The sequence below is a fragment of the Bos mutus genome, chromosome 16 (genome assembly GCF_027580195.1).
Source record: "Bos mutus isolate GX-2022 chromosome 16, NWIPB_WYAK_1.1, whole genome shotgun sequence".
NCBI classification, from domain to species: Eukaryota; Metazoa; Chordata; class Mammalia; order Artiodactyla; family Bovidae; genus Bos; species Bos mutus.
This window is the reverse complement of record NC_091632.1, coordinates 33,171,771-33,194,725: the sequence shown is the minus strand read 5'-3', so window position 1 is coordinate 33,194,725 and position 22,955 is coordinate 33,171,771. Positions and strand designations below refer to the sequence as shown.

At 46.4% G+C, this 22,955-nt stretch overlaps 1 protein-coding gene across 1 annotated transcript in view; it reads right to left on the bottom strand.

Annotated features, from left to right (window-relative positions):
* KAZN (kazrin, periplakin interacting protein) overlaps nt 1-22,955 on the bottom strand; it is a 1,347,864-nt gene that overhangs the window by 522,727 nt on the left and 802,182 nt on the right. The window contains exon 3 of the mRNA XM_070384944.1: nt 12,252-12,492. Within this exon, the coding sequence (XP_070241045.1) occupies nt 12,252-12,492 (241 nt within the window). The remainder of the gene's footprint in view (nt 1-12,251; nt 12,493-22,955) is intronic.

Here is a 22,955-nt window from a genome sequence, read left to right as displayed (position 1 = left end):
GAAATGGCAACCCACTCCAGTATTCTTGCCTGGAGAATCCCAGGGACGGGGGAGCCTGGTGGGCTGCTGTCTGTGGGGTCGCACAGAATCTGACACGACCAAAGTGACTTAGCAGCAGCAGCAGCAGAAGAGAAAGTCTAAGCTAAGGCATGAATAAGATAGGTCATTAAAAGAGAAATCAAATGATTGTAAATCCCCACAGAGATGATGAAAGAACTTAATGTAAAAAAAAATAGGACTAAATCTGTAAAACTGATTGTCCTTTCACCATGGAAAGACACTGGACATGGGAGCTCAGAGTACTAGAGTACTAGTCTTGGGGTGATGGTGTCACTATCCAGGCCTTAAAAGACAGAGGGCCCATGCTCAAGCGGGAGTGGCCAGGACTTCCCTCATGATCCAGTTGGTTAAGAATCTGCCTGTCAATGCAGGGGACATGGGTTCAATCCCTGGTCTGGGAAGATCCCACGTGCCACAGGGCAACTAAGCCTGTGAGTTGCAACCACTGAAGCCCACATGCCCTAGAGCCCGTGCTGTGCAACGAGAACCCACCACAGTGAGAAGCCGGTGCACGACAACCAGAGAGTACTCCCTGCTCGCCGTAACTAGAGAAAATCTGCACGTAGCAATGAAGACCCAGCACAATCGAAAACAAATAAATATTTTTAAAAGGGAGATAAAGGTCAAGGCAAGGTCAGATCTCACCCCACCAAAAGTTCTGCAGCCGCCCTCTGCCCCCATTGTGCAGTCACAGTGGGATCTTACAGTGGGAGAAACAGGAGAATTTGGTTCAATGACCAACTCAACAATCTTGAACAAATCAGCTTAAATTACTGTGCCTCAGTTTCCTTATTTGAGAACAAGATTGCTGTGTCTACCTCAATTCCATCCTATGGGCCAGCGGGTAGGATCCACAGAGACACTGCCTATGCAAGTCTTTGTATGCTGCAAAGATCTGGGTAAACTCTAGTGCTTCCCTAGCAACTCCTGGGTGCAAAGGAAGAAGAGTGGGTGAAGGCAGCAGAAGCCTGGAAAAACGATTCTGAGCCTTGGCTTTAGACACAAAGTAATAACACTGAAAGTGTTGAAGGATGGGTTTTGAGTTATCCCATGGTGGAACGAGGGCTTCCGGTGGCTCAGTAGTAAACAGTCTGCCTGTAATGCAGGACACTCGGGAGACCAGAGGTTTGAGCCCCAGGTTGGGAAGATCCCCTGGAGGAGGAAATGGCCACCTGCCTCAGTATTCTTGCCTGGATGACCCCAGGGACAGAGAAGCCCAGCAGGCTACAGTCCACGGGATCACAGGGTCAGACACAACTGAGCAAGTAGAGCACGTACGCATGGTGGGATCAACCCATGTGTTAACCAGCTGAGTTTTAATACGGTTCTGTTCTATTGGACACTGTTCTACTGATCCACACTGTAGAAAAGCCAACCAGGAATTGTGCTCCTTCTTCAGAGGGCATCTATTAAGACTTAAACATGCCTCCTTGCAGGGCTACCTGGTACCAAGTCAAACTGTGAACAGAACAATCAGAGCATGTCTGCTAGCCAACAGGCTGACAGTCTCCACAAAATGGCCTTTCTGTTGATTCTCAAATCTAAGATGTGTCAAAAGGTAGTCCCTTTTTTTTTCTCGCTTCATATAGTAAACCTTGTAGGAACAGGCAACGCAATCCACTTGATGAATGTGTTAATTAAGATAATCAATACACATATAATCACAGGTCAGTTCTCCTCAGCCATCATTCATCAAGCTCTATGGTACCACAATTGCACTATCTAGGGTCAGTATCAAATTTCTAAATTTCATACCTTACTATCTTCAGGAAATAGTGAGTACAGAATTTCAAATGGCAAAAATGATGGGAAAAGTGTAACCTAAATCCCACTGTGTTCCAAATTGCACTAACTGAATTAAAGACACCATCCTCAGTGGTTTTAAAAAAATTCAACCTAATCAAGGAAAGTGAGCTACGCTGCAGCTGACAAGAAGCCCCAGTCTTGACCAGGAAGATAATACAGGGGGTGAGCAGAGCTTCACCTGCATTAAAATTCATATTGTTTCTTTGGAGGAAAAAAACAACTATTATTCAAGATCTAAACCCTGTGTCATTCACATCTTCCTTCTTTGGGGGAGAAAGTCTCAGCCAGGAGCTATTCTCTGCAGGATCCAATCCCAACCTACCCCCAAAGTTGCACTTTTTAATAATCTCTCATGGTCAGTTTAACCTTAGTAGAGAAATCAATGTGTTTTCCCAGCATGCTTTTATTACATATTGCCACTGTCATGTACATCTGTGAAGCCTTCTCTATTTGTCACTCCATCATCTATTTTCCCATTACACCTGTCTAGACCTTTATTATAAAATGTAATTATATTTCCATGTCAGTCACACCTACTAGACTACGAGCACCAGGATAGCTTGCTCCATATCTTATTAAATCTCTGGTCCTTGAACCTATGTACCTAATCTCTCAAAACAGATGGAGACGGAGAGAAGAGAGGGGGGAAAGAAGAAAAGGAAAAAGAAGAAGGGGAGTGGGTAAGTAGCTCTGTAGGCAAAAAAGACGAAACCATACTCCTGGCATTTCCTTGTGCTGCTTGCCTGGTATCTCGATATTTTATTGTAGAGAATCGGGTGGGCTCCAGGGTCAGCTGAACCTGTATTTCTATCCCGCAGATGGCCACGGTCTAGAGCGTGGAAAAACAATGAAACAGTTCTGAGCCTCAGTTTGTTCATTTGTAGAATGGAGATGAGAACATTATCCAACTCACTGTGATAGGGAAGTAGATGAAACAGTGTTATCAATCACACAGCACAGAGCCTGGGAGTCAGGAAAAGAGCCTCAAAGGTGCTGGCTATTGCTGTCACTGTGCTCTTGGATGACCTCCAAGGTCTCTGCAGCTCCCCAGTTCTGCTCCTGGAACATCCTTTTCCTCAAAATGAGTCAAGCCCCTGTTAAGAAGCTCCAGGGTCCACTGTCCCCTTTCCCAGACAGTTCAGTCCTCTCTGTGACTCTCTGCAGCCCAAGCCCAGCAGCCAGGCAGAGAGAAGGAAGATTCTTACATTTGAACACGGCTCTGCCACTAAGCTGCCCTGTTACCTCTGGCCAGATACCTTTTTGGCTACAGACTCCCTAGCAGTGACAAAGCATATTTTGTTCTGTGGAGCTCTAAGGATTTATGATGAATGACTTAGTGTCTGACGTGCAAATCCTAACTACAACTGCCATGATGCCAGCTTTAGAACAAAAATGATTTCTTGGGCAGGAATGGGAAAAACTATGTAAAGTTGAACAACATCCTAGCTGGGACAGCAGGCAATCTCTGGAGTCACATTTACTTGGGTTCATCTCCTGGTTCTGCCACTTGCTAGCTTGGTGACCCTGGGAAAGTCACGTAACCTTTCTGGGCCTCAACTTTCTCACGTGTAAGGTGGCAAACCCAGTACTTACCACGGAAGGTAGTTTAAAGGATGAATTGAGAGAATACAGAAAAAGGGTTTAGAACATGTTAGTGTTGACATGTGTCAAATAAAGACTCAATTAAAACCATGTGTCATTAAACCTAGACAGCATATTAAAAAGCAGAGACATCCCTTTGCTGATAATGGTCTGTATCATCAAAGCTATGGTTTTTCCAGTAGTCATGTGTGGATGTGAGAGCTGGACCCTAAAGAAGGATGAGCACCGAAAAATGGGTGCTTTCAAACTGTAGCGCTGGAGAAGACTCTTGAGAGTTCCTTGGACTGCAAGGAGATCAAATCAGTCAATCTTAAAGGAAATCAATCCTGAATATTCATTAGAAGGACTGATGCTGAAGCTCCAATACTTTGGCCACCTGATGTGAAGAGCTGACTCACTGGAAAAGACCCTGATGCTGGGAAAGACTGAAGGCAAAAGGAGAAGAGGGCAGCAGAGGATGAGATGGTTAGACAGCATCACTGACTCAATGGACATGAATTTGAGCAAACTCCGGGAGATAGTGAAGGACAGGGGGCCCTGGAGTGCTTCAGTCCATGGGGGCACAAAGAGCTGGACATGACTGAGCACCTGAACAACAACAATCATTAAACCAATGAGCTTCATGTAAAACCACGACAAAGTCTGCACATGCTATAATTCAGTAATTGAGGATTCATTCATTCATTCATTCAATAATCATTTACTGAGCTCTTGCTGTGTGCCAGGCACTGTTCTAGGTGCTGCAAAAGGAGCAGAAAACAAAGCAGATGAAACTCTCTCCTCTTACAGAGTTACCGTTCTAAGATTCACAGCTGGGGTATCCTTTAGTCTGTGGCATAAAAAATGGTTTTCAGCCAGGGATGATGCGGCCCCCAGTGGATATCTGGCAACATCTGGAGACACTGTGCATTGTCACAATTGTGTAGAAGGTCTACTGACATCTGGTGGGCAGAGGACAAGGATGCTGCTAAATACCCTGCAGGCACACAATGTCCGTCCAACAAAGGATTATCCTGGCCCAAATGAAAACAATGCCAAGACTGGGAAACCCTAGCATAAAGGAATATGTGAGTAGTTATAAGTCTTTTGTGGGGCATGGTCCTGGGCCATTGGAGACCACTGAGGTCACTAGGAGAGAACCTAGGAAAGGGAAATGTATGGCTAGAAGGGAGAAAAACAGGACTGCAGGATGCCAGGCTTGCCTGGAACCATCCTTCCCAAGGGAGAAAGCATACAAAGTCTAGGGAGTAGGAGGCCCCACTCCCTGGGTAAAGTTGGTTCTTTCCATTGGTGACGAGTGACCCTTGGGTTGCTAACCTTGCGAGTAGGACCCAATTCTCTCTTTGGCAGTTAACCTCACACCTAAGGGAGAGGTATTTCTCTTACCACAAGATGAGACGCAGCTTTTATCTCCGGGTAGGGAAGATCCCCTGGAGGAGGAAATGGCAACCCACTCCAGTATTCTTGCTGGGATAATCCCATGGACAGAGGAGCCTGGCGGGCTACAGTCCATGGGGCTGCAAAGAGCCAGACACCACTTAGCAGCTGAGCATGAGCATGAAGATTTCACATAAGGACCCAGAAACTAACATCAGTTTAGGGAAACATAATAAAAAATGGACTACAAGATTGTAGTTTCTTCAATCTTCCTAACGAACAAGGCAAAAGATGTTTCTGGTTTAGAAGACAATACAGCTTTAAACAGCAGAGAGATTTGATGGGTTTGAATTCCTGGATCAGTCACTACCAGCCAAGTGACCCTGAGCATCAGAGTGGGATGAGTTTAAGAGAAAGGACTCCAGAGCCAGAGCTTGGTTACTTAATGGCCCTTTGACAAGTCATAGGTCATTTTTTGTGCCTCAGTTTTCTCATACATAAAATGGGTGCAAATTGTTGTTGCTTAGTCGCTCTACGTCACATCAGACTCTTTGCAACCCCATGGATTATAGCCCAGAGGCCTCACTGTTCATGGCATTTCCCAGGCAAAAATACTGGAGTGGGTTGCCATTTCCTTCTCCAGGGGATCTTCCTGACCCAGGGATCAAACCCATGTCTCCTGCATTGGTGGCAAGTTCTTTACCACTGAGCCACCAGGGAAGCCCCAGATCCAGTGGTACCTGCCACATAAGTCATTACAAAAGTTAAAGGCATAAATTCAGAAAAGCATTTCCAACAGTGCCTGTCTCCAAGACTATGTCAAAGCTTGCTGTCCTCATCCCCATCGCAGTCAATGCTATGTGGTGGTAGACGGGTGACTTAACTTCTCTGAATCCCAGTGAGTTTCCTCTTTAGAAAAATGGGCATATTAGTTGTCACTTCACTGGGCTCCAGGCACAGTTATGCATGTGAGGCATCAGGAAAATACTTGCCATGTTGTAAGTCTTTGTTGTTATTATTTATTGAAAAGTTTGACAAAGCACTGAAGCTAGTTCTCCTTTAGTTCTACATGACACTACCTGCCTTCATCGAAAAGAAGACTCCATGGCATCAGAACACCACGTGCCTTGAACACCCAGCGTCTTGTGATGTACCCAAGAGGTGAGCTCTGACAACTATAATGACGTGCCAAAGGTGAGTGTAAAGTATTAGCTCTGGACCCACCTTCCTTTAGAGGATACTATGTTCTTAATGATGCACGGTACTTCTTAATGATACACATCACATACTTCAATCTGTAGAGCTGAGACAATATTGGGAATGGAGGTTCTTTATGTCCCCTTTTCCTCCAGCACTTGCTTTGGTGGAAGAGGAGAGGTTGGGGAAGCTGGGCAGGCGGCTCCCCCTCCCATTTCTCTCCATCCTCCCAGCCTGACTCCCCATCACAGAAGGTGCGGAGGCCTCGGGGGTGCTTTGCTTGCAGACCTGCCTGTAGCAGGCTCCATCTGAGCTCTCGTGCTAGGGTCTCAGTTCATCAGAGGGTAGAGGGGACAGGGGCTTTTCATAAGTGGGACCCAAAGGTCCAGCAAGGCCAAGTCAACAAAGACACTAAAACAAATTGAGAACCCACGATGTCCCATCACACAGAAGCCACCTGCTCTAACAGTTGTTCTTGCCAAACTCATTAAAACTATATTCAGCATCTTTCATGTTTCCAGCAGCTTAGGATTCCAAGGGAGAAGCAAGCATGTCTACAGCGCACAGCCTTGAGTCTGCCACCTAGATCTGAGGTGCATCAAACCAGCAAGGATGTTACAGACTCATTCAACCACATGGGGAGGAAGAAAAGATTCCTTTGCCTGGATTCCCTCCAGCTTCTTCATAGTCAAGATGGGCCTGGAAGGGGACCTTGAGGATGGTGACGTGGGCCAGCAGGATGCTAACCTGTCCTGAGCTGTCAGGTATCATCTGCCACGATAGATGGTCACTCTCTTGGGTTGGGAAGATCCCCTGGGGAAGGAAACAGTCACTCACTCCAATATTTTTGCCTGGGAAATCCCATGGACAGAGGAGCCTGGTGGGCTACAGTCTGTGGGGTCGCAAAGAGTTGGACACGACTGAGCACACACACGCACACGTGCTCCTGGCTTCAGAGAAGCTGTCTTTTCCTAAATGATTCCGCCTGGAGTTTCTCTGCCTGCATTTCAGATGACTAGGGCATTGCAGTGACTGCCGGTGGTGGCACCCCTTGTTATCCCATGTGTTACTCACCCTAATATCCAGCCCAAACAGTATGGACTCATTTTCATTTACAAGATCACTTAAAAACCCATTCCTTGGCCTCAGCAGGCAGAACAAGTTCCACTCTTGCCTGATAGATGGCAGGGGGTAAGATGCCAAGCACTAATGCTCACATAAACCCATACTGGCAAAAGTCTGAAAAACACTGAGAAAGTCATGTGATTTCACTTGCCTTTGCTACATAACTCAGGAATAAATATAAATGAAATATGCAATGAATATGGCCAGGACCCCAGGCTCGACCTTCTGGGCCCCATATGACTTGCACGGTGAACCGGCAGCGTTCCAACGAGCATTCCCCACCTGCCAAGTCCATCTGCTATGAGCTCACTGGCAGCCAGGAAGTCACAAATTATAACCTACAGGATTCCTCAAAAGTGCCAGCAGTCTTGGGGAGTAGAGAGGGTGAAGGAATGGAGAAAACACGCCTTGTCTTACATGGGGAGGATGTGTGATTAGGCTCCTATTATAAAAATCAGATTGGCTCAGACTTAGATCAAAAAAGTTTTGAAAAACCTCAGTCAATCCTGAAATGCTGGAAGCATGAAATTAACCAGAACCAGAAACTTTACTTAAGGGGTCCTCCAAAGGCATTTTCCAAAGACAGTACAAAAAGAGTAAATACTAGGCAATCAATAACTAATTTCATTCACACTGTACTGATCTGTACGTAATTTCTTGGTGACCACGCACGGTGATTTTCAGGAAGAATTTTGAAGTCCCATCTCATGACAGCTTACCAGATTAGGAAAAGACAGACAAGTCTCCTATAGCCCATGGATATGACTGGAAAAACCAAGGCATAGGTTCTGGATGAGCTCTGTAACTTAGGGGTGAGCCAAGAGAAGTCCCCAAGATTCCACTGCGCTTAGTCTCATCCTCTCTACCACATGAAAATTCTCTTGCTCAAAAAAGATAAAAGTCTACTTGAGAAAACAAGAGTACACAGAGGCAGAATGAAGTGGGAAGGGGTTGCCAAAAGACAGAACTCATTTTGCAAAGCAACAGTGTCTAGCGTCTCCGCAGACTATTCACACATTCAATTCAGTCCCAAGGTAATTTATGCTTCACCAATGGGTTTCCAGTATTATCATAATGCTGGATAAGAGCCATCAGACCTGAAGTAACAGTCTATTTTAATGCCTAGGGAGAAAAAAAAATAAAACTTGCATCTATTTATGGAAATTTACAAAGGTGTAAGAAAATGACCCTTTTCCCCATCCTAATCTAACTGATGCAGTAGACAGTAAGCCCTCAACACCCACGAAGATGCTATGAACATTTCCACTTACTTAGGCATATAAATACAACTATTTCCTTAAAAAACACAAAAATCATGGCAGTAGGTATGCATCCTACTGAGCATAGGTATTTTGTGTTATATACAGCTAAACACCTATTTGCATTGGGTACACTGGAGCTTAATTGTTTTATTCTATGCACAGCAAAGCAATCAATTGAATCTAATATTAGCCATTCATCAGATAAAACATTTTCAGAGAAACAAACTGCCATATTTTCCCCTCAAAGAACAGCAAGTATTTTAAACACATTTCCCAGAGATGTTACGCTGAGGAAAACAGCTTAGAAACGTTACTTTAAACAAATCCATTCTCTGGCTACCAACAACAAGACAAATTGGAACAAATGCTTGGCTCTGTTCTTTCCAAGCCTCCTTCTGTCCACCTGTCAAAGGCAGTCGTGACCTCACCAACCCAAGAGGCAGCTTTGGAGCCTTGAGAAGAGCCACCCTGCACGGATGCCCTGCGCTCCGCATGCCAGCATCCTCATTAGGGATTATCCAACTCACTTGAAGCTGGGAGAGAGAAGATGGGCTGGCTGCCAAGCGTACTTTCAACACAGTTTCTGAAAGAAGATCCTGCAAAGTGTCGAAAGCCCAGATTTTCAGCAGTTCACTTTCCAGACTCTGTTACGTAGCAACCATGCCCGCTCACAGAGGGTACCAACCAAGGTAATATTTTGTTTAAATGACACACTGCATTAACTCTCTAGGAAAACCCAAGTTTTCTTCATCGACTTACCTACTATCAGATATCCTCACTGGAACAAAACATACACTGGTGGATTGGTGAGCTTGTTTAATTCATCAAAAATAAAATTTTAACAAAAGTATCTGGAAATGGATCAAACAGCTTTTCAGCAGGAAGAGCAAAAGATGACTCTTCCTTGTAACCATTTGTGCTAATATTATTAAAAGGACATTAACATGCATTTCATATGTGCATAATGCCCTCTAGTTAAAGATACCGTATACAGTTGCATGATAGAGGATGAGATGGATGGATGGCATCACTGACTCGATAGACATGAGTTTGAGCAACCTCCAGGAGTTGATGAAGGATAGGGAAGCCTGACACGCTGCAGTCCATGGGGTTGCAAAGAGTCAGACACGACTGAGTGACTGAACACTTGCATTTTGAAAGATACTCATTTCATTCAAACCTTTGATTTGAAAAGTGATAACTCAATAACAGTAAATACTCATGCGCTTTGAGCCCATTGACTTGCACCAACCCAGACAAAATTAGAACAGAAGACTAATTCGGAAGAACAGTCAGGAACCCTCAGGAACTGAGCTCCTGTGAGCCTTCCTAGAGGTATGTTACAAAGAAGCATAAGAAAGCCAATCAAAAAAAAAAAAAAGAAAGCCAATCAACCACACTTTGAAATTAACCCAAGAAAGCCCAGCGTTTCCCTTTAGGAATAGGAGAGCACTAGCAGAAGACACTAGCAGACCACCTCTGCAGAAGGTTTCTGTTCCAGCAGAATGCTGCCACATGTCATGAGAACACAAAGCAAAACAAAATAAAAACAAACCCCAAAACACTCACAGAGGCTAAATAATGCAAAAGTGCTGTATGAAGAAATGGTTACTATATATAAGCAAATGATGCCCCACTGAATGCATATGGGGGTCTTGTTTTCTTTTCAACCATCGCATCAGTTTAAATTGACATCAATTTAGAGGGCTATGTGGCCAACCATTAAGCTGAGTTAAAATCTTCAACATTTTATTTTCTGATTATAAAATCATTAAACTCTCCCAGTAAAGGTTTTGAAAAATACCAGTGGTACACAGAGGAAAAATCAAGACCATCCTTCACCCAGCCACCCACAGACAGCCCCTGGCCAGGGGAGGCACGCGTCTCAGAATATGAGGGAGCTGCCGGTTTTGTGTGTTTTTAGGGATATCAAGAGATCCAAAAGCCATTTCCATTTCCACAGCCTTGTGCATTTTTGTAGGAAAAAAAGAAAGAGGAAACAGCCCCCGATTGCTCCACTGCAACAATTTAACCATCAGCTAAGTATCACAGTTTCCAAGTTGAGTGTGTAGATCATTGTGGCCCGACCTCCTAGCGTGCTCAGACTGCACTAGACCCAGGACTCAGATAAAAGCCACTTAACTTTTCTTTGGCTGAGAAAGGGGCGGACAGTGGGAAATAAACCAGCATTGTTCATTCTGCTTTACCGTGGCTTTTGATTCTCAGCAAAACGTCAGTTCTCTGCTATTTTTTAAGGCTGGAAGCATCCCTGCTGATAAAAAGTAAAGCCTGACCATGGAGTCTAACTTCTCTTTTTTGCCCAGGTGCCAGCAGAGAGCATCTTCCACACACAATGACATAACAAGGGACAAATGACAGAATAACCAGATATCCACCTTGAAAACTATGCAGCAAGCACCATTCTCACAACACCTTCCCACCATGACGTCATGCTACTTTGGTACCAAATTATTGCCCCAATTCCTAAGACTCTTGACAGACTCCGGAAGTACGAAGTTAAGATATGAGTTGAACATAAACTGCTAATGTTCAAGCTTAACATCTCACACCAGAAAAAAAAAAAAAAAAGCATGCCTACTGCAGGAAGGTAAGGAAGAAACAGAAGCTGACAGAGAGAAGGCATTCCTATGAAACCAGACTTGCTCGCTCTCTCTCAACACTTAGAAGCCTTTGAAATAACAATAAAACCAGAAAATCCTTCTGGGCCACTGGTACCTCATATTTCATCAAGTGACATATTTACACAAGTGACCCTCCTAGACCGGATTTTTTTTTTGGTCACATCCAGGATTTCAGCAGTTTAGTTTGCAATCAAATGATATTAATAATCAGTGACAACTTTTCTTAAAGGGCAATTAGACAAAAAAAGAAAAGGGAAAAAAATCCTGAAAATCCATTCTGCACTTCTAATTCACAGAAAACAAACAGTATGGATTTTTCTTTTTTTTTTTTTTTCTTTTTGATGCTTCCTCCATCTTTTAACCCTTGTATGAGGGTTTCAGAGCTTCATCACTGTCAGTGTCAGCACAGACTGTCCTTTTTCCCCTTCTCCTAACTGCAAAGAGTCCCTTCAAGCAGCAGCTACCTGGAAACCCACCATCTACGACGCCTTCATTTCGCCAAGAGCCCATCACTCAGCCTTTGAGGTCTAAGATTTCCCCCTGGAAAGTGCTCTCAGTGTTTATATTTGCTGGAAATTTAAACTCCCTGCTGAGCACAGCATCTACTGTTGCATTGATATAATTCCACTGCCTGCGCGATCTCAAAAGGGGAGAAAATAAAGTCCAGATGCAATCGAGACAAGGGATTTGGCATCCGTGGAGAAAAGTGCAAACCAGTCCAATCCTCTACCCCAAACGCGGCAGCAGAGCCTGGCGCTCCCTCTTGGGCAGTCGTTCTAAGGAAAGGAGCCTCTGGAACTGGGGGGAAGCTGTGGCATTCACCCCTACAAAGGCCCGGGCATGAAAAGTTTGCCCACGGAGCTGGGGGCTGTGTACCATCTAAAGGGCACTTTCTGCTGCCGAGGGGTACCCGCCGGCTGCGCCCAGCTTGCGCTGGCCAGGGCCGCCGTGACCGTGTGAACCCGTGCACGCTGCGCCCGGGTTTTCGTTAATGACAGCAGACTGCAACTCCCAGCGCGGGAGCAGTACTGGCCACCGCCGGGCGGAAAGGGTTACAAGCCACAAAGCAAGGCGGTTTCGCCGCGGGCGTGGGGGGCAACGAGTCCCCGGGCGCCTCCGGGTCCGGTCCGGGTCTGGCTCGCTCGCCTCTCCTCCGCCCCGGGCGCCAGGCGATCCCTACCTTGCGCGCTGTGTTGGTGGTTCTCCATGTTCGCCGCCGCGGAGTCCGCCGCCGCCGAGGCGCTGGCCGCCGCTCCCGGGCCCGGGCCGGGGCCGCCGCCGCCGCTCAGTTCCGCCAGTCTCCGGTTGGTGGCTGTGAGTTCGGCTCGCAGGTTGGTCACCTCCTGGCTGGCCGACTGGACCGCCCCATCGATGCGGAGCGCGAGCTGCTTATTGTCTTCCATCATGCTCAGGATTTTGGCCTGGGGGCGAGAGAGGTGACAAAGAGCTGCATGATGCGCGGGGATTGGGGGGCGCGCGGCCGGGCACCCCCGGCTCTACCTGTTGGGTCCCCCGCGGCCCGGCTTCCCCGAGCCCCGACCCCCAGGCACCGGCAGCGCCGGCTCCTCCGGCGCAGGAATGACAGCGGCGCTTCCAGCCGGAGCCGCGGCGGAGCGAGGCGGAGGGTTGGGGAGGGGGGAAGGGGGGAGGAGAAAGAGGAGGAGGAGCAGAGATCGCCGAGACCCCGGCGCGGAGAGCGACTCGGAGGACACCGCGCGCCGCCCGGCACTCTTTCAATGGAGCCTACCATTCGCCACGCACTCGGGAGGGGGCAGGGACCCGGGGCGGGGGCGCTGCCTCGGCCTCCCGCGCCCCCCACCTCTGGGACACACCCCCTCGTGGGGCGGGTGCGGCGGGCGGTGGCCCAGCGTGGGCCGAGGTGGCGCCCCTGGCGAGGCGTGGGGGGGCGCCTGCTCCCAGGCCCGCTCTCGGTCCCCTCCCTGGAGCGGTGGGGCGGCCCCCGCCCTGGCGAACTCGCGCCTTAGCGCGGGTGCAGGGACTGGGGAGGAGGTGGGTGCTTGGGAGAGAGGGGTGCTCGGAAGAGGGGCCCCGGAGGGGAGCAGAGATGGAGCTCCGGGGGAGGGGGCTGCTTGCTCGCGCTCTGGAGTGGAGTTCTTGCTTAGCTGTTTCCTTCAAATGCAGCTGGGAATGTTCAGCGGGGAACTGGGCTACTGCCCCGCGTGCCTCTCACTGTCCACCTCGACCCTACTCCACCCCACTCCACCTGCACCTCCAGCGCCCCAACCTGCGTTGTCCCCCCTTCCTCCGAAGGGTCTCCCTTTCCTTCCCCAGGGTGGATCACTGGCCCTGTGGCCTCCCCACCGCCCGGCACCGGTGGGTGCATAGATCGGTGGCTTTAGCCAGTCTTAGGCTTCTTAGCGGGGCTAAATATTGGCGGGGCAAAAGGAATTCGGCCAGGAGAGAAGTCTGGAAGGCTCCTTGGGGCTTCCCTCTTCCTCCTCCTGCTAGGAGTGTGGAGGCCCCGCTGCCTCAGTTTACATCGCTCCTTCTTCCTGGGAGAACAGAGGTAACCTTAAAGTTGATACACCCATCAAGTGCCTCTTTCTCCTGGAGGAGCACAGGCTTTGCATTTTTCACTGGGGCCCTGGATTCCAGCCACCAGACCTTGTTACCATAGCAAGCTTCGTTCCATGCAAATAGGACCATTTAAAACAGTCAGTGTAACCGGAACAACCGAACAAGCTCGCACCACCATTCCAGCTGGGTCAACCTCAGGAGGACAGTTCAGAGTTTCTGGAGCTGAGGGTCTTCTGCACGCCCTGGAGGTTGCTCACCCTCCAGATTCGACAGCACTTGTTGGAAGCCTATTGTGTGTAAAGTACTCAGGATGCATTGTCATCTCTTTGAAGTAAGGATTATTGTTCCCAATTTGTTGCTGTTCATTCACTAAGTCGCCTCTGACTCTCTGTGTCCCCATGGACTACAACATGCTAGGCTTCCCTGTCCTTTATTGTCTCCCAGAGTTTGCTCAAATTCATGTTCATTGAGTCCGTGATGCTATCTAACCATCTCATCCTCTGCCGCCCTCTTCTCCTTTTCCCAGTTTAAACATGAGGAAACTGAGGCTCTGGGCAGGGTAAGCAGTTTACCCCAGGGACCCACAGAAATCAGGTGACAGCAGGACTGGGAGTGAGTAGTCATTTGATCCTAGTCAGCCTCACGGTGCCTCGGGTGCCGGGTGTTTCGTTTTGTTTTGTTTCCTTATATGTGGAACCGTAAAAACTAGGACAGGGAACCATGGCATACTGCAGTCCATGGGGTCGCAAAGAGTCGGACAGGACTGAGCAACTGAACAACAATTAAACTGGCTCTTGCTCTGTCCCCCTGTGAGTACTAACAAGCTTGTGTAAGAGGGCAGGACAGTATTAATGGAGCTGTGACAGCAGACTTAAGTTTTTACTCTGTACACACTACTCAGCTGACTGGCCAGCTGGGTCTTGAACCCCTGACCTTAGTCTCATTAGCACAAGTTCTGACCCACTGGACCAACAAAGGAACTTAGACTACTTGGGTTTTGGTAAACCAGGATTTAGTTCTTTGAAGTATTTCAGTTTCATTATGGAGGAACCATCAAAAATAGAACTTTGTGGGTCTTCAAAAAGCAGGTGTGTGTTATGTGCAGCCAGTGTGCAAAACGGTTTGGTTCTTTAAACACTTAAACATAGAACTACTCATAAGACCCAGAAATTCCACTCCTGGATATATACGACAGAGATAAAACAGATATTCAAACAAAAATTCGTTCACAAGTGTTCACAGAAGCATTATTCACAACCGCTGGAAGGTGAAGCCACCCAAATGCTTGTCAGCAGATGAGTGCATAAACACTTTGTGGCTTATCCATACAATGGAACACTCCTCAGCTATGCAAGGGGTGGAGCTCTGACACGCACGACAAGGCAGGTGAGCCTCAGTACATTCTGCTAAGTGAAGGCAGCCTTGGACTGTGCGGATCACAATAAACTGTGGAAAATTCTGAAAGATGTGGGAATACCAGACCATCTGACCTGCCTCTTGAGAAACCTGTATGCAGGTCAGGAAGCAACAGTTAGAACTGGACATGGAACAACAGACTGGTTCCAAACTGCAAAAGGAGTATGTCAAGGCTGTATATTGTCACCCTGCTTATTTAACTTATATGCAGAGTACATCATGAGAAACGCTGGGCTGGAAGAAGCACAAGCTGGAATCAAGATTGTTGGGAGAAATATCAGTAACCTCAGATGTGCAGATGACACCACCCTTATGGCAGAAAGTGAAGAAGAACTAAAGGGCCTCTTGATGAAAGTGAAAGAGAAGAGTGGAAAAAGTTGGCTTAAAGCTCAACATTCAGAAAACTAAGATCATAGCATCTGGTCCCATCACTTCATGGCAAATAGATGGGGAAACAGTGGAAACAGTGTCAGACTTTATTTTGGGGGGCTCCCAAATCACTGCAGATGGTGATTGCAGCCATGAAATTAAAAGAAGCTTACTCCTTGGAAGGAAAGTTATGACCAACCTAGACAGCATATTAAAAAGCACAGACATTACTTTGCTGACAAAGGTCCGTCTAGTCAAGGCTATGGTTTTTCCAGTGGTCATGTAGGGATGTGAGAGTTGGACTATAAAGAAAGCTGAGCGCCGGAGAATTGATGCTTTTGAACTGTGGTGTTGGAGAAGACTCTTGAGAGTCCCTTGGACTGCAAGGAGATCCAAGCAGTCCATCCTAAAGGAGATCAGTCCTGGGTGTTCATTGGAAGAACTGATGCTAAAGCTGAAACTCCAATACTTTGGCCACCTGATGCAAAGAGCTGACTCATTGGAAAAGACCCTGATGCTGGGAAAGATTGAGGGCAGGAGAAGGGGATGACAGAGGATGAGATGGTTGGATGGCATCACTGACTCAATGGACATGGGTTTGGGTGGACTCCGGAAGTTGGTGATGGACAGGGAGGCCTGGCGTGCTGTGGTTCATGGGGTCGCAAATAGTTGGACACTACTGAGCGACTGAACTGAAGGAAGCCAGACACAGAAGGTTACATTTTGTAGGATTTCATTGATATGAAATATTTAGAGTAGTAAATCTATGGAGACAAAGCAGATTTGTGGTTACCAGGAGTTGTGGGGAGGGGAGAGTGTGGAGAACTACTTAACAGAGACTGAGTTTTATTTCGGAGTGATGAAAACGTTTTGGAACTAGAGAGAGGTTGTGTTTGCACAACATTGTGAATGGACTAAACGTTATCTAATCGTTCACTTTAAAAAGATTGATTTGAGTCTTCCCTGTTGTTCTAGTGGTTAAGAGTCTACCTTGCAATTCAGCGGATGCCGGTTTGATGCCTGGTCTGGGAGGATCCCATATGCCATGGGGCAACTAAGCCCATGAGCCACAACTACTAAGCCCACTCTCCCTACAGCCCATGGTCTGTAACAAGAGAAGCCACCACAATGAGAAGAGTAGCCCCCGCTCGGCCACAACTAGAGAAAGTCCAAGTGCAGCAAGGAAGACCCAGTGCAGCCAAAAATAAATAAATTGTTTAAAAGGTTAATGTTGTGTTTTACGAATTCCGCTTCAATAAACAAAAGTATGTATGCAGATACCAAAAAAAGAGAAAAAGAGGAGAGGGGTATCCTGGAAACAAACCTTCTGAGAAAGCAATTAAGAGCCGCTCTTCTTGAAGTGCGAAGGACAGGGGAGCCTGACGTGCTACAGTCCGTGGGGTCGCAGATCCGGACACGACTGAGTAACTGAGCAACAACTTCTTGAAGAGCTGTGTGTATACTAGAGTGCACATGTGTGTGTGCTCACACCTCTGTACAACACTCATCAGCACGCGCAGCAATTGACCTGTTTACGTCTCTCTCCTACTTCCCTGAGAGCCCTGCGTGGGAGGAGGAGGGTGGTCATTTATTTACCTGTTATTTCTCTTCACATCCTTGCCACCTAGCCCATAGGAAGCGCTGTGCAAATGAATGTGTGAGCGGTTTGTACAGTAAACAAACTGACCAGGTGTTACTCATTTTCTACTTCAGTGAGATTATCCCCACGCACCAGAATCTTCAAATCAAGTCAAAACAAAACAAGCCACACCCCAAAATCTAACCGGGAGAAAAGAAAGCAAAGACCCATTCCTTGGGCACCTTCTCACCTCTCTCTGCCCTCCTCTTCCCCAACTGTGGTACAGCCACTGAACTTGCAAGAAACTCTCCTTAGAAACTCCTGGGGTGCCTCCTAGGATTTTAAAGAATTTTATTTTTTGAGATTTGTTTTCTAAATACGAAAAAAAGGAGCTTTTCCCAGCTGTGTCTCCTTACGTTCACGCACATGCAAAAGGATCAGATCTCAGACAGAAAACCTGAGATTAATTACCCTCTAGAATCCACTTGATTTAAACTGAAAAGCTTACTTAATCTATCTTCCCCACCCCCTCCAGCTTCCACTGGCACTTGTACCTAGGTGATCTCAGGTAACAAAACAGTCACAGAATTCGTGTCCTTTTCCACTTGCCTATCTGTAGGGCAAATATGCACTTACAATTCATTTCTTGGGAGACACATACAACCTGTTGGGTGATGGGCTTCAGATCTGTCATCCATAAAACGCTCTGGGATTCCCAACTATGAGAATTTAACAGTACTGTGTGTTCTGTTTCAAGATTCTCCCTTCTGTATATTCCTAAAGTAGACCCCACCTCCCACCCCAGTAAACTGATGTTAAGAACCAAGCTAGAAAATGTGTTCACTGTATAGGGACCTGATGCTATTTTCCCAGCGTCGCCATCAGCCAAAGCCCATCCAAGGGTCGGGCAGTGCAGCGGCCAGTATGCACCGAATGTCTGCTCTGAGCAGCGTGAGCAAACTGTGCCGTGCACTTTGGATGCCTGTCAAAGCTTGCCTGAGCATTTTGGAAAGTCTGTAAGACCATCCCAGCTCAGAGAAAGAAAATTCCTAATAAGAACCAAGACAAAGAGACTAACTCATTGCTGACAGCAGTGTCATCTTCACTTCCCTTCTTCCATAAATAGAGTGATTTTATAATGTAATGTCCAAACTGGGACACTTTTGAGAGTGAAAGATGGTGTTATGAATAGTGAAGCTGGGGCAAGTGGCATAAATTGGAACTGTCCTAGGAAACCCCTGGGCCACTGGGAAGCCACCCCAGAAGACCTAGTGTGTGTATACAGCGTGGGCCGAGCTGATGCCCCTGGCGAGGGGCGTGTGTGTGTACATATCTATATATATACACATATGTATACATATATGTGTGTGTACATATCTATATGTATATATACATATATGTGTGTGTACATATCTATATATATACATGTATGTATACATATATGTATGTGTGTGCATGTCTATATGTATACATATATGTATACATATATGTGTGTACATATCTATATATACATGTATGTATACATATATGTGTGTATATGTGTGTGTGTATATATGTGTATATCTATATATATACATATATGTATACATATGTGTGTATATGTGTGTACATATCTATATATATACATGTATGTATACATATATGTGTGTATATATGTGTGTGTATATGTGTGTGTGCATATCTATATATATACATATATGTATACATATATGTGTGTGTGTATACATATCTATATATACATATATGTATACATATGTGTGTGTGTGTGTGTGTATAGTTGCTTCACTCTACAACCAAATGATGTTACTTGGTCCTAGAAGGCAACTTTGGTACCTTTTACTCCAGTACCCCTGTTTTGTTTTTTTTTTTCCCAGTACCCTTGTTATTTACTGCTGCTGCTAAGTCGCTTCAGTCGTGTCCAACTCTGTGCGACCCCATCAGGTGGGGCCCACCAGGCTGCCAGGTGGCAGCCCACCAGGCTCCCCTGTCCCTGGAATTCTCCAGGCAAGAACACTGGAGTGGGTTGCCATTTTCTGCTGCAATGCATAAAAGTGAAAAGTGAAAGTGAAGTCGCTCAGTCGTGTCCGACTCTTAGCGACCCCATGGACTGCAGCCTACCAGGCTCCTCCGTCCATGGGATTTTCCAGGCAAGAGTACTGGAGTGGGGTGCCATTGCCTTCTCCATGTTATTTACTGAAGGGGAAACAAAGACTTTGATACTCTCACACGTTGGTGGTTGATTGTACAAGCTCATCTTCCCATCCTCCATAACTTCATATCCACAAAAATTGTTGCTTCTGTCACGAAAACCCTTCTCATCTTGGGTCTCCCTAGGAATTCTAGCCACATATAACTTTTCAAAGTACTTTCACATCTCTCCTCTTATTTTATCTCTGCAGCAACTCCATCAGAAAGAGGAGGTAACTGGAATCTGCATTTGGCAGGTTAAAACACTGAGGTTAAAGAGTTTGTCCTAAGATTATGAAACTGAACTAAAAGGTCCTTGAGACCAGCCCCATACCTGCATGTGCCTCCTCCTCTTAGCCCCCAGTACTCAGTACATATTTGTCAAGTGAATGAGCTGGGACCAGGACTAGAGTATCCCCACATGTGGCTTCACATTTTCTCTCTGAGTCAGTCAGGCTCCTGGTTTGTCTGACTCAGGTCAGGATCTGGAAGCAGCATTCAAATGCTTTCTCTTGCCAGGTTAAGTTCCTACATGGGACAGGGTGATACAGGGGAGATCTGAAAAGAAGCCTAGGAGTCAGTGTCCTGAGAAATCTCGATGCTTCTTTGGGTCAATATGTGGCTGCCTACAGGAGCCGGGGAGAAATGTGATCCTGCTACTTTCTCTTGCTGCAAATAGTGTCCCTTATTAGGCTGTAAGGGGCACACCTCTGGACTTCAGGCTGGTTTCAGCGTTTCTTAAAGTGAGGCTGTAGATGGCTTGATGTGGAGTTCCCAGACAATGCTTGTAGATCCTGAGCCCTAATCCAGATCTAGAAGACTCTCTGGGGGAGGCTCTGGGCATCTGCATTGGCAACAAACTTCCCAGGAGTAGCTGGTGCACAGTGAAGTTTGATACTCACTGCTAGTTCCTGACTCACTGCGCTAGGCACCCAGCACAGGTGCTCATAAAACTCATGCCCACGTGTCAAGTACATAAATTCCAGGAAGCCCTGAGCCACAGAAATGATGACAAGGACTCCCTGCTCTTTCTCTTCTCCATGCTGTCTGTCCTGTGTCTTCCCAGCCCCCGCCACCCGAGAGTCCCTAAGGAATTACCCTCCCTCTCTGCAGATGGATGCTCTGTTTATTCAAATTGTCACGTATAAATCCTGGCCAATCTAGGAGATGTATCTCTTGTTCATTTACATGGTTTACTTTGGCTGAGTGGGTTTTAACATGTGCTCTGGGGAAAAGGGCAAAGCATCTCAGAAGGAGGCATTCAGGTCTCGGCGCTTTGGGTGAGAAGACAAGGAGCGGGGCAGAGTCAAGGACATAGAGACGAGTGATCAGGTGGTGAACCCCAACGGCTAAGTTATATTCCCTTCTCAGCAATGCCCCACCCACTTACCGCTTTGAGTAGTCCTCAAAACCAGTTATGAAATGAAGGGATATAAAGAAAGAGAAACCAGGAGGGAAACAGGGGAGAGGATTGTGGGGCATGGGGAAACAGCCCACAGCTTTGAGTTGGGGATGTATGTTTACAGATGTCCATTATATATAGGTGTCTGTACATATATCGATGGGCTTCCCAGGTGGTTCAGTGGGTAAAGGATGGCAGGAGATTCGGGTTCAAGCCCTGGATTGGGAAGATCTCCTGGAGAAAGGAATGGCAACCCACTGCAGTATGCTTGCCCGGCTAATGCCTTGGTCAGAGGAGCCTGGAGGTCTACAGTCCATAGGGTTGCAAAGAATCGGACATGACTGAAGCGACTGAGCATACATACACACATAAACAAAGTATATATGTACAGTACACACACACAGTTCAGCGTGGACACCACGCACAATTACTAATGTGAAGACTGCCATTCTCCTTTTGACTTCCTAAAGAATTTCTTATCAAATATCACATATTAATGCAAACATATGGGATCTAGAAAGATGGTACCGATGAACCTGTTTGCAGGGCAGCAATGGACACACAGACATAGAACAGACTTGCAGATACATTTGGGGAAGAAGAGGGTGGGACACATTGCGAGAATAGCATGGAAACATATCCACTACCACATGTGAAATAGGTAGCCAGTGGGAATTTGAGAGGTAGGGAGCTCGAACCAGTGCTCTCCGACAACCTACAGAGGTGGGATAGGGTGGGAGGTGGGAGGGAGGCTCAGCAGCGAGGGGACATATGTAGACCTATGGCTGATTCATGTTGATGTATGGCAGAAACCAACACAATACTGTAAAACAATTATCCTCCAATCAAAATTAAATTTAAAAAAAGGTCAGAAAGTTGGTCAGGGGCATCCCTTCTGTGTACATACTTAACCAACCAGGTCACTTCTGTGTATTTGTCATTTGCAAAAAGTCCTTTAATAATAAGAAGCTGCTACATATGAAAGATAAATATTAAAACCATACATAGTAACCATAGACTAAAACACATAAGCATATATACTTAGACCATCTATTTTTGAAAGAAGTGCATTTCCCTCCCACCCCCCACCGCCGTTGAAGGTTTCTTGGATATTTAAAAAAAATTTTTTTTCCTTTTTAATTAATTTTTTTATTGAAGGATAATTGCTTTACAGAATTTTGTTGTCGTTTTCTTGGGTTTTTGATGTGTTTCTTACCTGGTTTGGTGTGGGGCCTACAAGAGAAAGTGCCTGATGGTCTGTTCTCTTGGCTCCATCATAGCCTCAATGGACAAATAGAGACAGCCAAGCAAAATACAGAAGGGGACAACAGAGGATGAGATAGTTGGATGGCATCACTGACTCGATGGACAAGAGTTTGAGCAAGCTCGGGAGTTGGTGATGAACAGGGAAGCCTGATGTGCTGCAGTACATGGGGTTGCAAAGAGTCAGACATGACTGAGCAACTGAACTGAACTGAAGCAAAACAAAATATAAAACCCTGAGAGAATTGTGTCCACCTGAAGAAAACTGTCACTACACCTCAAGGAACTGGTCCAACCCCTCGGTATGTTGCAGGACCTCTGGCCCTCTCATATCTTGGCCACCTCCATGGGTTGGAGATTTTATTTTCCAGGAGTCCAGAGCCATCTCTAGCAGATTCTCTCAATAGGGCTAAAGAGAATAGATTCAAGTCTTCTGGCCATTCAGTCTTCAGCTTTAATTCCTCATCTCAGCAAAGCATCATCTCTATAGCCTAATGGCAAGACTATGATGCTTGACGTCAACAATGATATTTCACCCTTCCCTGAGGGTGAGCATAGCCTCAGCTCCATAGACTCTGGAGTTAGACAAGTGTTCGAGTACCAGTCTTGCTACTCATTAGCTCTGTGACACTGGGTGAGTTTCTTAACTTCTCTGAGCCTCCATTTCCTCATTAATAGAATGGGATAATATTGGGATAAGATACAATAAGTCTACCGACTTCATAGGCTTATTGAGGAATTAAAGGAGACAGTGCATGTGAAGGATTGGGCAGTACCTGCTGACTGGAAAGAACTCTACAGATGTTGTCAATGATGCAGAGGCAGATGATAGAGATGGTGATGGTGATAGAGATGATAGACGGTGATGAAGAAAGGGATGATTGGAAGGGCAGCTCCCATTCTTTGGACACTCACTATGGCTGCCACTGTGCTCATCCACTGATTTCCACTAACTCAGGCTGAATTGTCCCCACACTGACAGTAGACATTATAATCTCCTTATCAGCAGATCAGAAAAAAAAAAAAAAAAAAAAAAACCTCAGGCTTGGAAGCTTTGCTCACACTTTCCCAACTGAAAAGTAGCAGAATCAGATTAAAACAGGTGAGTCTGAGTCTAAAGTTTCTGCCTT